Genomic DNA, 17,321 nt, shown 5'->3' with positions numbered 1-17,321 from the left:
TACAGGAGAGGAGTTTGGAGGGGATGACAGGGGGCAGTATGGGCAGTTGGCATTTGTGTCTTTTCTATCTGCCCGGAGTTCAGCTTTAAGAAATACATTGATAGATAGAATACTGACAATAGTTTGGATTTTATGGCCTGCACACTGTAACCTCTTTATTCTCCAATGAGGACATTGGGTTATTTCGGCGCACTGGGCAGAACCCGTTCACCGCCAGCGCGCCATTAACATTTCATAATTAGTTTATTCCAAAGAAATAGAATTCCGTGGGACTCCACGCGGAGATATAACGCGGTGACGGCGCTGAGAGATCTCACCCTGGGAATCTCCGCCGCGTCACGTATGATCTCCTGTAATCCGGTGTGACAATGTATCGTGTTTTTCTCTTTTTCTTATAGCCGCGGCGATTAATCACGGGAGCCGCCATCATTAAAAAGTCATTTGGTGAAAGCGGAGAGAGAGAGAGCGCGGCAGCGAGGGGAATCACTGAAGACCTCGCAGTTACATATTATCCATTCTTCATGTGAATGTGTAACCAGCAAATGTTACAAAACATTCGCTTACTCATCAACCTGATACTAAGTGATATAAGAGCCTGGAGGGACGGGGCCCCTTCTTCTTCTCACGGGGCCACCATCACTCCTCCATCGTTCACTCTCAGCTCTGCCGACTGTGATATCAGAAATGGTGAGTGACAATCATATTGCCGTCTGAACTGTTCTTGACGGAGCAGGAACACGAATGTATACATATTGGACTTTAATTGTAGCGCTGAGGGGGTTCAGGGGTTACTGGGGGTCAACCGCCAAACCCAGACACGTCCATCGGATTGCCAGACAGAGAAGCGTGATTGGTCCCTCCAGAGAACACGCCTCCACTTCTCTAGAGTCCAGTGGCGGCGTGCTTTACACCACGGCATCCCACGCTTTGCATTGCACTTGGTGATGTAAGGCTTGGATGCAGTTGCTCGGCCATGGAAACCCATTCCATGAAGCTCTCTACGCACTGTTGTTGTGCCAATCTGAAGGCCACATGGAGTTTGGAGGTCTGTAGCTATTGACTCTGCAGACAGTCGGCGATTTCTGCGCACTGTGCGCTTCAGCATGCGCTGACCCCGCTCTGTCATTGTACGTGGCCTACCACTTCCTGGCTGAGTTGCTGTTGTTCCCAGTTGCTTCCACTTTGTTATAATCCCAGTAACTGGTGACCGCGGAATATTAAGTAGCCAGGAAATGTCACAGAAAACCTGAATCCAATGATTTGGAGGGGGAGGGGCCCAATACTTTTGGCAATACAGTGTATGTCATGGCAGCCAATCAGATTTAGAATATACTTGACTGTATAAAATGGACTGCTTCCTATGGGCTAACCAGTCCTAGCATGTGGTGGCTGCATTAGTTTCCCTTTTCCAGGGTAAGAACATTATCTGTGGGTACCTGTTGGTCTTGATAGAAATCCAGCGACCTTGTCACTTCCTGTGCACTAAAATGACATTTGTAAACAATGTTATCAGTGTGAACTACAAACCCCCCTGGGGGGTTGTAGTCCAAATCAAGGGAGCACTCTAGGGTGAGAATGCTTCTTCTCCATAGTGAGTGAGTGTCATCGCCTGAGGATAGAGAGTCTTTTCCTTTATTTTCAGCCAGTAACACATTTCCTGTCCCCGGGTGACAAAGCCCACCCTACTGTATGTGTAGAGGAATAGCGTTGTCACCCTAGGACAGGACTACAGTATAAGGGGAGGTGTTCTGCAATCCACAAAAAGAAAAAAGAATGATGTAACCAATAACTGTTAGCAGAGGTAACAAGCACATAAAGCTATCAGCTCACTGGTTTTCTGGCAGGATCAACAGGTATTTTTGTGCACTTACTGAACAGATGTAGCAAAGTGCTTTCAATGGGATATTTAACACACTTCAATTTTGTGACATTTTGGTCTCCCCAGCATCATTCTTACACGTAACACAATTACTTATATCCATATAGCTAAATCTTGACCCTCCCCTTTCTTTTTTTTTTTTTCCAAACATTAGGACCCTGTTCCAGAATGCCTGTATCACTGGGCAGTCCCAGAGACAGTGGAACAGCGAGGCCACCTTTAGAAGACCCTCCCCTTTCCTTTATTGGATTTCACTTCATGGAGGCTCAACATCACATGTGGGTGTTATCTAGGGCGGTCTGCATGCAAATACAACCTGCCTAAGAACGCCCACTCCTTCAGACTGACACCGGCCCATCAAGACATTGTGATATTTGCATAACTCCTCCCAAGAGCCAGCCCACTGCTTGCATCAGGGCCGAGGGCTCTTGTGTAATAATGAACCCCCTTCTCTGGTGTCAGTGGCAGCAGTAACCCCATCCCCCCTCTTTTTGGTAACAGTTACAGTAATAATAACCCCCCACATTGGTGACAGCATTAACCCCTTCTTCACTGGTGTCATTGCCAGCAATAATAACAACCCCACCCCTTCATTCTTTGCTGGAGTCAATAGTAACCCCCAGTGGCATCACAAGGGGGGTGCGGCCCGCCCCGAGGTGACACCCTTAGCAGGGGTGACAGCAAAATGACTGACAGTCGCTTCTCGGCCTTTTGGCTAAGATCTATTCCGAGTATCCTGCTGCTACTCTGCATTGTCTGTAGCTGGGACCTCGCGCGCCACAACAAAAGACCCCACAGACCGCCTTCATGTAGATTGCACTGCTGGGTTGTCATTTTTTTCTCATGCAGAGTCCTTCTTCAGATTTATTATTCATTTGCACCATAGAATGGTCTCTTCCCCAGAACACAACTGACACTCACTGTTATTAGTTATGAGTTGTGTGGTGGGTGTGTACTCCACCAGCCATTGATTTTACAGTAATACGTGATTGGCATTGTAATTCCGCATTGCTAGTTAATCTCGGGGCCTGTCACAGAGATATTGCTAGTAGAGCTTTAATACGACTGATTGCAGAGTATTTCTTATATGAGGAAAAGCACTTAACGTGATTAAACTCGGCGCATTCCCCATCAGACTATAAATCAATAGATTCGGCCACTAATCTTTGGACTGGTGCTTCCAAGCTCTGCCACTAGGAGGAGCCGTTGAGCAGCCAGCGCTCCAGGGTAGTTATAAGTCTTCTAACTTATGTCAGACCTCTTTGATGCGCCTGATCCTTTGAAATGTCTTTATACCTATTGTCACGAACCTTGGTGTGAGCCTGAAGTGACCAGGAAGGTCTAACATAGTTACATAGTTACATAGTATTTGAGGTTGAATAAAGACATAAGTCCATCAAGTCCAACCTGTTGTGTGTGTGTGTGTGTGTGTAGGTCCATGAGTGTTCTCATTCTTAAGAGTACCTGTACCCTTGTGTCTTCCCTTGCTGCTCTCGTCTGAACCCCACTGGAGATGGAACAGTAGTTATACAGACAGAGAGTGGCACAAGTGCCAGTGGCTGGTATGACTGCTGGACACATTGGATCCGCTGATGCTGACAACAGGACGCCATAGACAGCTGGTGGTTGATGGCAGACCAGACGACACTTGTGTGAGGAGCTGAAGCGTAGTCAGTAACAAGCCAGATCGGTAACGTGCGGTCAGCGTGGTAGAGAAGCAGGTGACAGAAGCGGAGTCAGGAGCAGACCGGGTCATACACTGGCGAGCAGAATGGTACCAAATCAGGAGACAGAAGAATGATCAGGGACGAGCCGAGGTCACAAGGCAGGCAGCAAGCAGGCAGAGTCAGGAAACAAGCCGGGTAACAGGTATCAGGAGCAGAAACACAGATGCAGGTTACAGCTGAAAATCCCTCAGCAAAGTGCAGTGCAGGGGCCATCTTTAAATAGCCCGTCTGGCGCCAAGGACATGCGTGTGCACGTTACTTGTGTGTGCACGTTTTTGCGTGCGTACGTGGCATAGAGCCGACTACGCGCATGCGCATAGCGTGCAGCGATCCGGGCAGAAGCTGCACTATGGGTGCTGATTGATGTACCCTGACACCTATGGTAAAAGTAGACCTGTCACAAGAGAAATGTGGGGCAAGCAAGTCAAAGAACATATGAATCTGCAGGCTTGTTTCAGATCATCGACCTAAAGTGTTGAGGCAGGTCTTCACTTAAGCCTTCTGGATATCCATAGTACATCTTAAATTTGGTCTCCATTTGGTGTCCCATATTTCCTGCTATAATTCCAACTTCTATTCACAATAATCCTACTATGTTGGTGTTACATTCATAAAAAGTGATTACACCGATGTATAAGAAGATGGCAATCAGGTAGATACCAAACACCCCTATATTACCAGTAGCAGAGGGCCAATGAAACCTTATACCTACTGTAAAAGTAGACATGTCAAGAGAGGGATGTGGGGGCAAGAAAGTCGAAGAAAGTCACAATATGAATCTGCAGGCTTGTCTCAGGTCACTAACTCAAAATATTGAAGCAGGTCTTCACTTATGCCTACAGGATGTCCATAGTACATCCTACATTTGGTGTCTTTTCTCATATTTCCTGCTATGATTCCAACTTCTATTCACATTGATCCTACTATGTTGGTGTTACATTCATAAAAAGTGATTACACCGATGTATAAGAAGATGGCAATCAGGTAGATACCAAACACCCCTATATTACCAGGAGCAGAGGGCCAATGAAACCCATTAAATCTTCTAAGTGATATATGCATACGATTTTTATTGCTTTTGGTGGCGTCCAGGGAAGGTAAAATATAAGCAGATTAAACCTTAGCTTTAAACCGCCTGCCATAGCAATATACTATATATCCCAAACCTGCCTCTCATGTCCACCCAACACTGAGCTACAAAGAGTATCATACCAACGGTGAAAAGGCTCTGAGGGGTTTCTGCTATGTTGGTCAGGCACTCTTTGTTCTGATATGACTCAAGTCCCGTTATGGTATAACATGCCCACCTTTCATTCCTCCACACTCCTGACTCTCATAGACTCTCTTAGTGCTGAAGCCTTCTGCCCACATAAGATGTCCATATAGATGGACACCCACATTTCACATCCCCACAGAAAGTAGATCCTTCACACATGGTTGGGCACAGTACTTCCTGATATGAGATTGCCATTTCCCTTTGTATTTTGGCACCTTCTGCATCTGGTTGGCATCCAGACCAACCACCAAGTTTGCCTATGCCTAGGAACGGCCCAGGTGTAAAAGAGAGATCTTCAGGCAGATGAGGCCAGTTAGCAGCTCCCCTTTGACAGAGACCATGTGATCAAATGCTTCTATTTGGTCATGAGACCTACAACTCTGATCCTCCCCTTTGGCAGACACCATGTGATCAAATGATTCTATTTGGTCATGTGACCTACAACTCTGCTCCTCCTCTTCGGCAGAGACCATGTGATCAAACGATTCTATTTGGTCATATGACCTACAACTCTAATCCCTCTCTTCGGCAAAGACCATGTGTTCAAATGCCCTTAATTGGCCATGTGACCTGCACCACCAAGGAGAATTCAAGGACAGGTAAGTAGTTTTCACCTGTGTCTATGTTTTCTATGTATTGCTTAGGTTGCTTTTTTATGGCAAATATTAAACCTATTAGTCCACTTTCTCATTGCTGCGTTTTTGAATTATCTTAAATATTTTTAATGGAATGTGTTTTATCTTTCTCCCGTTTGCTTCCAGGTGGTTGGACGGGCAGGATTCAAATTCCAGAACTGGGCACAGACCTACGGATCGAACCCAGAGCTCTACTTCCAACCAACATGTGCAGAGGAAGTGAAAGAGGTAAGGAGAGGAGTTCATTATCAACACTGGGCCACTAGTGAAGTATTCACCTCAGTTTTACCTCTTGGATATCCAGGAGGGTAAGCACCTGTGCAGTGATAAAAAAGGGGGGCACATGGTCTGTCTTGGGGTGGTTTCAACTCGCTATGAACCATTATGGCATAGACTTCTCCCCCTGCCTATCACTGTATAAGTGCCCGCTCCTGATTAGCCAATGTAAGCTCCACCCATATACACTGGGTATATTTCACAAAGGTTGGACTTTATGGACCAGTGTCTTTATTCAACCTCAAATACTGTGTAACTATGTAACACTGGGACCTGACGATATGTCTAGTCTGGGTGTAGTTTATGGGGAACCAGTTTGCTCATGTCTCATTTCTGTCCATATCTGGTATCAGTTGTAGTAAGATGGTGTGACTTACTGCTAATTGTGTGACTACAACTCCCAGCATGTTCTGCACCTAAGAGGATACCCTTGATGGTTTTATTTAACCGGCTAAAGAACAAAAGACCATAAATGAGCCAGTAAAAGATAGCTATGGATTTCAAAGATTGATATATACAGTACAGTATACCAAGCAAGGGTTATGACAAATGGGACTGCTTCTGATCTCCTGCAGGACCTCACTACTTATTTGATTTAAGTGGATTGTGACTCTTGATTAGGGCTGCCACTTTTCCTTCAAGCGAAACCCGAACACTCTAGCGACGCACAGACATTTTGGGGGGAGACATGGCTTATTCATATGTAAATAGTGTCGCCCATTCATGTGTAACTATCACAGTTGAGACTATTTTCAGTGGGGGGCCAGTAGCCCCTATCCTAATTTTGGTTGCCCCGTCTGCCTGATATCTTGTGTCCGGGTTTCTGCTGCCATGAGACCCGGACATAGCACCCAAAACCCGGACTGTCCGGGTGAATCCTGGACAAGTGGCAACCCTACTCTTGATTGATATCTCCCTACCTTTCGCTGAAGATACAGTATATCCTCCCACGTCTGGCCACCCTAAGCTCTTTTTAAATGTAAAGTGGCCTCAGAAAATAATCTTAGTTCGTGTTTAGAGACATCATAGCTTGTCTTTCTCATGCCTCCAACTGCCTGGTACATATGCACTCCTCAGCACATCGTTACTGAGAACATCCAGTGTTAATAAAAACATGTACATTAATCCCAATTAGGGTGCTTGGAGGTTGAACTATTACATAGTTACAAAATAAATCAGACATTCAATGTAGGTGATGCAATGAGGTACAAGGGTCAATATTTCAGAGAGTGCTTAAAGTGCATAAGAGACACTGGAACCTTGAGGATTCTTTATATTTTTTACTTTTAAGTTGATGTGTTGGAAGCAGAAATAATGGACAAGTGTGAGGATTTGAGGGACTTTGACAAGGGCCAAAGTGTGATGCCTACACAACTGGATCAGAGCAAACCCAAAACTGCAGCTTTTGTGGGATGTTCCCGGTCTGCTGTGGTCAGGACCGACCAAAAGTGGTCCAAGGAAGGAAAACCGGTGAGCCGGTGACAGGGTCATGGGCGGCCAAGGCTCATTGATGGACGTGGGGAGGGAAGTCTGGCCTGTGTAGTCCGATCCAATAGAAGAGATACTGGAGATCAGATTGCTGATAAAGTGAATGTTGGTTCTGATAGAAAGGTGTCTGAACACACAGAGCATCGTAGGTTGTTGTGTATGGGGCTGTGCAGCCGCAGACCGGTCAGGGATCCCATGCTGACCCTGCGACAGGGTAATGGGCAGTCAAGGCTCATTGATGCACATGGGGAGCGAAAGCTGGCCCATTCAGTCTGATCCAATAGAAGAGCTACTGTTGCTGAAGATACACCCCATCATGGAAACAGTATTCCCTGATGGCGGTGGCCTCTTCCAGCATGATAATGCGCCCTGACACACTTCAAAAATGGTTCAGGAGTGGTTTGAGGAACATAACAACCAGTTTGAGGTGTTGACTTGGCCTCCAAATTCTCCAAATCTCAATCCAATCCATCATCTGTGGGATGTGCTGGAAAAACAAGTCTGATCCATGGAGGCCGCAACTCACAATTTACAGGACTTAAAGGATCTGCTACTGATGGCTTGGTGTCAGATACCACAGCACACCTCCAGAGGTCTAGTGGAGTCCATGCCTCAACCGTTCAGGTCTCTTTTGGTGGCAAAAAGAGGACCTACTCTATATAAGGCGGGTGGTCATAATGTTATGCCTGATTGGTGTATATTACTTATATTATTGTTGTCATCCAATATTATGTTAGTAGTGAAAATAGAAAGAATCTGAATATTGGGCTGGAAGCTTCTACACGCCATAGGGCTTCCACGATCACCTTGGGTTGTGGTATGGATGAGCCGTTTAGAATTGAGGCGTCACATCATAATATTCAAGTCCAAATACAAGTTTATTCCAATGGTTGCTTGCAAAGCCAACACATTTTTTTTTTAGGCTGTTATTCTTCCCTCTTCATCAGGGCTTGGTGTGAATAAAACAATGAAGCAATGTATGTGGACTCATTTAATGAATCTAGTGTTGGATCTTAACGAGATGAGTTTACACAGCAGTCTGTCAGCAGCTGGTTAAAGCGGAGGAGGAGGAGGAGGAGGAGGAGGAGGAGGTATAGTCTAGAAGTATGTTGGCCAATTTATCCCTGGGATAAACTTATATTTGGACTTGAATATAACAGTGTGATGCTTCAATTCTAAATGACTTATCCCTACCACAACCCAAGGTGACCATGGAAGCCCTATTGTAAGGGCAAAACGGCAGCTGCGCATGCGTGCAAACCGAATCTTCGTGTGGCCGGAAAACGCACCATTGTGCGCAAGCGTGTGCAAACCGAAAGTGCGCGGAAACTCGCGCAGCAGCCGTTGCACAGGAAGTGATGCTGCTCCCTGGATTAAGCTCTCCATATAAGGACGAGCCCCTGCTCCATTGCTGATGGTCTTTTCAGCTTGTGTTCCGTGCGCCTGTTCCTGTTAAGTTTTCTGTGACCGGTCTGACCAGGATTGTTTTGGATTGCTGCCTGCCCCCGACCTCGGCCTGTTTATGGACTTCGCTTTCTGCCTCGTGATTTTGTACTCTACTGCCCGGCTGGCTCCGACCTCTGGCTTTCCTGACCTCGCTCCAGTCTCCTGTTCCTGCCTGCAAACCATCTGCTCGGAGGACCTCAGGACGTCTCCTGCACAGTGTCGGCTTCCATCAGTGGCACTCGTGCTCCTCGCTGTCCGTCTGCCCCCTGTCCCCACCTCCAGGGGCAGAGGGACACGAGCCGCAAGAGAAGCCTCCTCACCTTCCGGTCTCTTACCAGGGACGTGACACCTATGGTGTGTAGAAGCTTCCAGCCCAATATTAAGATTCTCTTTCTTTTTATTTACTACTGTACTATTGGATCACAACAATATTATAAGTAAAAATATAAAGAATCCTCAGGGTTCCAGTGCCTCTTATCCATTTTCTTAAAGGAGAACTATGGGGTTAAGTATTTTCCCCATAGTTCTCCTTGGGGTAACGGGAGGACACAAACTAGCGTCCTCCCGTCACCCTAGGCTCAGTATACCGCGAGCTGTAGCTCGCTGTATACTGAGACGCCACAGCTGAAGCGGATCCCGACAATTGTGCCGGGATCCGCCCAGCTGCGTGAGTGACAGCTGGCTCTGCCTATCTAGAGGCAGAGCCAGCTGTACCCGCCCCCTCCCCGTCCGATCCGCCAGTGAGCGCTGGCGGATCGGAGCGGGGAATCCAGCCCCTCCCCTGTCACGGCAGAGAGCCGTGACAGGTTCGAGAGGTGAGCGAACGCCGGTATGTGTTCGCTCACCTCCCGATCTACTGAGCCGACCTGTGACAGTCTCATTGTCACAGGTCGGCTAGAACTATGAGGTGAGTGAAAAGCGCTCACCTCATAGTCCTCCTTTAAGCAACACCTGCAACCGTGACTCTTAAACCTCATAGGTGGGATCACAAATAGTGAGGTGGAAGAAGGTGGGCCAGCCATTCACTTTCCTGATGCAAGCTGGTATTTGCATAGCTTCCAGGTTATCAGAGGTCCTGGGGGACTAATAAGGGAACTGAGAGGTACATGCGGGAAGCACTTTTGTGAATTACTGTTGGCAGTTTACAGGTTATATGGAAAGAGCTCTTCTTTAAGGAGCAGATAAGGGAAGGGCGGGAAGGAGGAGGCTATTTGTGACACTCCACCTTTTCCTGCAGATTCTGGATCTCGCCCGACAGAGGAGCAAGAGAGTGAAAGTGGTGGGAGGTGGACACTCCCCATCGGATATCGCCTGTACAGACGACTTCATGATCCGATTGGATAAAATGAACAAAGTTCTGAAGGTAAAACGATCTTCAACATACAGTAAAATGTTTGTAATGTAGTCACAGTCCGATGTATGAATAATGGAAGCCGGCCAACAAGTTAGAGATTACTTCACTTCTTACCGTGTGGCCACCTAAATAAAAAAAGTCACCAAAGCTCGCCATGGGACCGGCATCCACCCAACTGTTCGCTGGGCAGAACAATTATACTTCAGCCCCATACCAGCCTAATAAAGATATGCAGTATCATATTTCCAAATGTGTGCTAATAATACACTATAGAAATAAGGAGAGTCTTTAGAAATCAGCCCCTTTGTGTATCTATTCTAAAACTGACCTCGCCCACGACACCAGTGTCACAAAGCGTGATTCGTTTTTGTGAATCGAGTACAAAGCAGAAGCTGTTTGCTTTCAGACTACCTGTCTAATTGAATCTCCATGCATCCCTGTCTGGGGACAGCAGGCAGGGAGAGGGAGCAGAGATGATTCACTCCTCTAACTCATTCAGACATGTGTGTGTAAATTGAGAGCTTTGGCTATTGAGCTGCGTGAACAACAGGCATGAGCAAAGCAGCTAAGTTTAGTCTAGTATACATGTGAGGATGAGCCTGGAGCTTCATCTGCTGGCTAAAAATTTACATGCAATGTAAATTATCTGAACAAAAAACATTTTTATATTATAATATAAAATATATTAATATTATATTATTAATAATTTAATTTATATAAACATACACTAGTCCTAGGCTACTAGTCCAGTAGTGAAGGGGGACGAGGGGGTTAATGTGGAGGTGCTCTCTGGGGACAAGCTGACAGATTCTTCCTCTGCATTCAGGAAAAATGCTGAGCAGAGATGAACTGTTATAAACCTGGAATCATTGACCGAGTACGAATCTGCGGTGCGGCACACAAGGAACTGTTCAATATTTAATTGTATTAACAGGAAGAGGAGCCGTGTAGAAATACATCTTTCCAAACATCAATCTATAGGAGGCCCGGCGCTGGATGTTAATTTAATTGGAATTCAAAGTCACTTAAGGGAACAAGTTGTTGAGGATTTCTGGAACAAATTCAAGAATGATACCTGAATGCCATTCGGGTCTGGGAGCCCCAGCTTTAGTATGAGTATCTGTATATGGTTTTCTGTGGTACTCACAACGAATATTCGTAAACTCATCCGCAACTAACGAAACCCGAAACCCAAAAACCCGAAACCCAAAACAACGAAATATCTGAAACGAACCGAACTTTTCCGCAGCTTACATGTCTACAAGGCACTGCCATCGACACTGATTCATGTCTTTGACATTCTGTGGCAGCATTTCTATATTGAGAAAATATTAAAATTCCTGGAGGTTTCAATTTTAACACTCCCCCAAATCATCCACAATAACGTATGCCAACCTAACGTTACCGGAAACAACAAGTCCATTTAGACAGGTTCCTACAGATGGTTCTCTTTGGGCAGGATGCAGTAGGAGTACACAAAATCCTTTGTTAGATATACACTGAGTGGCCAGATTATTATGACCACCCCATCAGTACTTGGTTGGGCCGCCTCGTGACTCCACGAGATGGTGAAAGGTGATGCGAGGAATCTGACACTGCACTGTCACCCTTCTGTTGTCTTGTACCAGTCTTGCCCCTCCCCCGTTCTGCCCTAACATTGACTAGTCGCTGACGGCCACAATTCGCACGTTCAGACCCAGATTTTCGGCTGACAGTCCGGTCTTTAAACACTTTAACAACAGCTGCTCTTGAACATGTAACGGATTCTGCTGTTTTGCTGATACTCGCTCCATGGCTCCGAGCGCCAACAATCATCCCGCGTTCAAAGGCTGTTACATCGTGTTGTTTCCCCGTATCTTCAGAAACAAATCACTTCTACTGTCGTGGTAACCAACCTGCTCCCCTATTTATAATGGTCTGGCCCTCCAGCAACTTCAGCGCCAAATTATAGCTAATTTGCCTACAAACGTCAGGTGGTCATAATAATCTGGCCACTCAGTGTATAAATAATACAAAATAGCACATTGCATGGAAACACATACGCATACAAGTGGTGGGCAAACTCTGGCCCTCCATCCGTGGTGCACATCCCATTAGGCATTGCAAGATTCTGAGAGCCCACAGGCATTACTCCCAAAAGCAGAGGTTCACCACAGCTGGAGGGCCAGAGTTTGGTTACCCCAGCCATATACCCTTCATCTATAAAAACTGCAACATTGTCACTAATACCGCTCACCCGAACCACAGTCGCCCCAACAACCATGGCTGCATAGTATCTGGTTAGAGTCGCTAGGGTAGTGCTGGAGATCAGGGATTACATGGCCTTGCTGAGTTACTGTAATGCTCTCTGCAACTTAGTTCTGGAACATGATCTTAATAATGGGGCCCCAATGATCCAGCCATTATTATGAAATATTGATCAACTTTATTCCCCACAACGGTAAAGTAGTTAGACCGCCAACTATTTCTGCCACGGGTCACAGACGAAAACATAATTCCAAATCACCAAATTATGAGGGAGACAGATAGAGTATTAACCACGTGTAATGGGTTACAGTGTATCAAGCCAAGTGCCGGTGTCTTCTCACAAGACGCTAAGTGCTTCACGGATCTCCGGCATTATATTTTATAATCATTCCAGGGGGAGAGGTGAATGTTCTTCATATGGAGCTAAACTCTGCTCTAACCACCCGTGTAATAGGTAAGCATACTCCATTTACTGAATGGGACAAAGTAGGGGCACTGATTAAAGTTTGGCCGATGACTTGATACGCCTCATGCAATTCAAACTGTGGTGGGTGGGGTGATCCGGAACCACACTGGGAACTAGCCGATGAGTTTCACCCATGTCATTGGTGGACTTTTATCAGGGCCATGGTTGCGGGGATGACTCTGGTCCAAATAGGAGTTTTATTGTACTGTAGTGTTCTGTATTCACAAGTAGGGCATGCTCAATGGCTGTCTATGATGTTTCATCTGCCAGACCCTGTTGGGATCCAAAATGCTATGGTAGGGGTACGTCATGGTTAGCTTTGATCCATGTTAGTTCGCCAATCACTAATGAGCTTGGTGGGTTTATCTGTAAAAAAAACTCCTGAGCATGCATGCTGGTGGGGTTGAGTCTTGAGTGTTCTGTTACCTGCTTCTGGGTGCTGGGCTTCTCCCCAGGCATGAGTGCCCTGGTCCTCAGGGCCTACCATGTGCTACTGGATTCTACTGTCTATCTAAGAAGGACCTAACCCTGATCTGGCGACTAGCAGGGATTCACAGGAGACACTGGAGCACCACATGGACCTCCACTGGTCTATCTGCCTAACCTGAGATGATCCAGTAGTTTAAAGAGCTATCACTGGGGACAATGGCGTAACACCTGAACTTCCACTGGTCAAGAGCTGCTGTCACGATCTGGGATCAGGCTCGGAATCCAGTAGCTGAAACAGCAGGCAAAGTCGTAGTCAAACAGACCGAGTTCGGTACACAAGACGGGAGTAGTATAGGAGCAGGCAGAGGTGTAGTCAGAGATCAAGCCGAGGTCAGTAGTCAGTATGAAGTGGAAGACGATGAGAGTAGTCGGTGAATCAGCAGCCAAAGGTCGGTACACGGGTAGCAGTATGAGCAGATTGTATCACAGGAGGAGCCGGAAGCAACATATTGGCAGGAGCACAATAATCTGGCAAACAGGAAGTGCAGAGGCGTGGCTTAAATGGGAAGTTCAAGGGAGGAGCAAGGAGTTCAGAGTTCAGCAGAAACTAGGTTTACCTGAGGATTACACAGGAGAACAGGCAAGGAGCTATCCAAGGTTCTAAGGTGGCACAGCAGGTGGAACCACTGCCGGCTACGGCAGAGGCCCTGGGTTCAGATCCAGTTCCTGACAGCTGCAGTCATACCTGGTACAGAGAAAACAGCAGAGCCTGTGCTGTGATGGAACTACTTCTGCCTCCTATGTGCAGGGGGAGTCTGAGCTCCATGCAGGGACTGTTAGGGTAACAGAAGATGTTCTAATGTTGGGTATTCCGGCCCTTCCTACCCTTGTCTGTTTGTAATAAAAACCTTTGAAAGACATTCAAGGACTTGAAAATGCAACTACTGTATGTACTACTCCCGTGGAGAAGATACTCTCGATTGGGAGGTCCTACTTGCATTGTACAGGGCCCAATTGAGTGGAAGCACTGCCATGAGAGACTTTATTAGGGCCCCATACTCCCACTTTGTGCAGGCTCAGCCTTCCATTTCCAAACTGCTGCATACTATATCAGTAGCCAGAAGAGAGAAGTAACTAAAGTGTGTAACAACATGGCTACACTTATATACTGTATATAATGAAGGACTTTTTGTACTTATGCCGCATTCAGCCCAAGAAGCAGGGATGTGCGGTCAGAGCCTCACCTAGAATTATAGAGTAAAAAGCTGTCAGCTTCATGTCTGAAGCTGACCGCTTTTTCTCCATTCAGATCGGCATCTATCAGGTAACAGAGCATGGAAAGCCTCCCCGCTGTGTAACCTGTCACAGAGCCTCAGTGTTAGGAGCAAGTGAGGGACATGGAGGCTCCTCCCTGTCTCCTCCCTTCCTCCTTTACACTAGCTTGGCTTCAATCAGCAGGGGTGGGGCTTCGGCCAGCGGGGGGGTTGGCCTAGGGAATGCCTCACCCCGAACAAGAGGTACCGCACGTCACTGCCAAGAAGACGTGGAGGCCTTCCTTGGTTGCATTTGTTTCCACCATTTCCCTATCACCCATCTGGTTTCAGACAAGGACTCCGACCTCACGTAGCCCTCAAATCTCCTGTGAAAATTATTCAAGCTGTAAAAGTAAAGAGCCTCCTCCAATGATAAGCAGAAAGAACCTTTTTTTCATCAAAAATGACTTTTTGCGGAAGAACATCTTGATTAACGCATCCCCCTTTTCTCATATCATTTCTTTGAGGGATTAACAACTTTTCCAGATGAGCAACTGCAGCTTATATGATTCACGGAGAAGAGACTGACACCTGAAAGTATTCTCCTTTTATCACAGGGAAAAGATTACTCTCTTTTCACCTCGATTCTATTCAAACACAAAATTCCATTTGATTTGACATTTTATTCAATTACATCCCTTGGTTTCAATCATTCGTTTGGTCGGCGTAAATCCTTCTTAGTCTAGAAAGCCTTTCTGCTCAGACAAAGGCTCCGGCTAAAGTCTCCACGTGTTTGCCGAAGAGATCTAAATCGCTCCTTTTTAAATGTTACTTCTGTAGTTACAAAGTATGAGGTGCCCGCCCTTCCGTGCTCCAATGACGGGAAGATATTGCCAGTTATCCGCCATAAATTTAATGAAGGCGCGATACATGGCGAATGACTGTAATCCGTGGCTGAGGGTCAGGGACCGGCATCTGTTAGCAGATAAGAAAGGCAACTACTGTTTAAGCAGCAGCGAGACAACTCAAAGTAGATGTAAAGCCTAAGTGAATTACATTTAGTTTGCTGGATCATCATATACAACTGCCATTAAATGAACAAATGGCATTTCTCAGGGTGGGTTTCCTGATGGGGACTACACTGGACCATGACTGTGTAAGGAGGGTTGAAACGGCCACTTGTAGTCTCCATTGGAAGCCTGTGTGACAGGGTGACAACTAGGCATGAGCTGCGGGGTTTGTGTCAACTATGACTTCAACTTGAACCCAAGCTATTCACACCTTGTCAAATGGGTGAATGATTGGGCTAGTTTGCCCACCCGCTGAACCTCCCTTTCTCCTAACAAACAATGACACTGTGAAATCCACACAACGTTACTGGTTGACAGGTGGCTAAGCCACACGGCTCCATTGGTTCACCGGTTGCTGAGACACACAACATCATCGGTTGACTGGTGGCTGATCCACACAGCGTCATTGGTTGACTGGTGGCTGAGTCTCACAGCGTCATTGGTTGACTGGTGGCTGATCCACACAGTGTCATTGGTTGACTGGTGGCTGAGTCTCACAGCGTCATTGGTTGGCTGTTGTCTGAGTCTCACAGCGTCATTGGTTGGCTGTTGTCTGATCCGCACAGTGTCATTGGTTGACTGATGGCTGAGCTGCACAGCATCATTGGTTGACTGATGGCTGAGCTGCACAGAATCATTGGTTGACTGGTGGCTAAGTCTCACAGCGTCATTGGTTGAGTGGTGGCTGAGCTGCACAACGTCATTGGTTGACTGGTGGCTGAGTCTCATGGTGTCATTGGTTGACTGGTGGCTGAGCCGCACAGCATCATTGGAGTACTGGTGGCTGAGTCTCACAGCGTCATTGGTTGACTGATGGCTGATCCGCACAGTTCACAGTGTCATTGGTTGACTGGTGGCTGAGTCTCATGGTGTCATTGGTTGACTGGTGGCTGAGTCTCACAGTGTCATTGGTTGACTGGTGGCTGAGTCTCATGGTGTCATTGGTTGACTGGTGGCTGAGTCTCACAGTGTCATTGGTTGACTGGTGGCTGAGTCTCATGGTGTCATTGGTTGACTGGTGGCTGAGCTGCACAACGTCATTGGTTGACTTGTGGCTGAGCCGCACAGTGTCATTGGTTGACTGATGGCTGAGCCGCACAGTGTCATTGGTTGCCTGGTGGCTGAGTCTCACAGTGTCATTGGTTGACTGGTGGCTGGTCCGCACATTGTCATTTGTTAAAATGGTGGCTGAGTCTCAAAGCGTCATTGGTTGACTGGTGGCTGAACGGCACGGTGTCATTGGTTGACTGGTGGCTGAGCCGCACAGCGTCATTGGTTGACTGGTGGCTGAGCCGCACAGCGTCATTGGTTGACTGGTGGCTGAGCCGCACAGCGTCATTGGCTGACAGTTGGCTGAGCCGCACAGTGCCATTGGTTGCTTGGATGCAGACAAGAGAACCATCAAAACCTATGGTGCCGTGGGACCGCCAGTGTTTTCAGGCCGCACAGCTTCATTCGTTGCTAAGATGCTGGCAGCCCCCCACCATCATTGGTTGTAATTATGAGACTTCCTTGGGCACTTAACATGGGAGTGGGGCACACTTGACCTCTCTCTGCCTTAGGTGCTAAAGGACCTTGTCCAATCACTGTCCATACCCAGCTCTTTGGTGATCAGTATACTGATCCAGAGCAGGCAGGCAATTGAAGGCTTAAACATAGGAATTCGGACAGCAGCAATGGGGAGAGCTGAGACTCCATAGCCTACAGAATGACAGGCCCAGAATTAGGCATTCACAGAACTAGCTTAGTTCTAGGGAGCGTATGTCACATCTGGA

The 17,321-nt window shown here is 46.9% G+C and overlaps 1 protein-coding gene across 1 annotated transcript in view; it reads left to right on the top strand.

Moving 5' to 3' along the window:
• Nucleotides 1–582: 582 nt before the first annotated feature.
• Nucleotides 583–17,321, top strand: part of LOC108796920 (L-gulonolactone oxidase-like) — a 73,677-nt gene continuing 56,938 nt past the window's right edge. The window contains exons 1-4 of the mRNA XM_018568476.1: nt 583–687; nt 5,644–5,745; nt 9,965–10,119; nt 16,080–16,120. Of these exons, the coding sequence (XP_018423978.1) occupies nt 685–687; nt 5,644–5,745; nt 9,965–10,119; nt 16,080–16,120 (301 nt within the window). The 5' untranslated portion in view covers nt 583–684. The remainder of the gene's footprint in view (nt 688–5,643; nt 5,746–9,964; nt 10,120–16,079; nt 16,121–17,321) is intronic.

The sequence above is a fragment of the Nanorana parkeri genome, unplaced genomic scaffold (assembly GCF_000935625.1).
Source record: "Nanorana parkeri isolate BGI_ZX_2015 unplaced genomic scaffold, ASM93562v1 scaffold1192, whole genome shotgun sequence".
Lineage (NCBI taxonomy): Eukaryota > Metazoa > Chordata > Amphibia > Anura > Dicroglossidae > Nanorana > Nanorana parkeri.
Note: the sequence above shows the minus strand (reverse complement) of the source record. Positions and strands in the feature narration are given on the sequence as shown.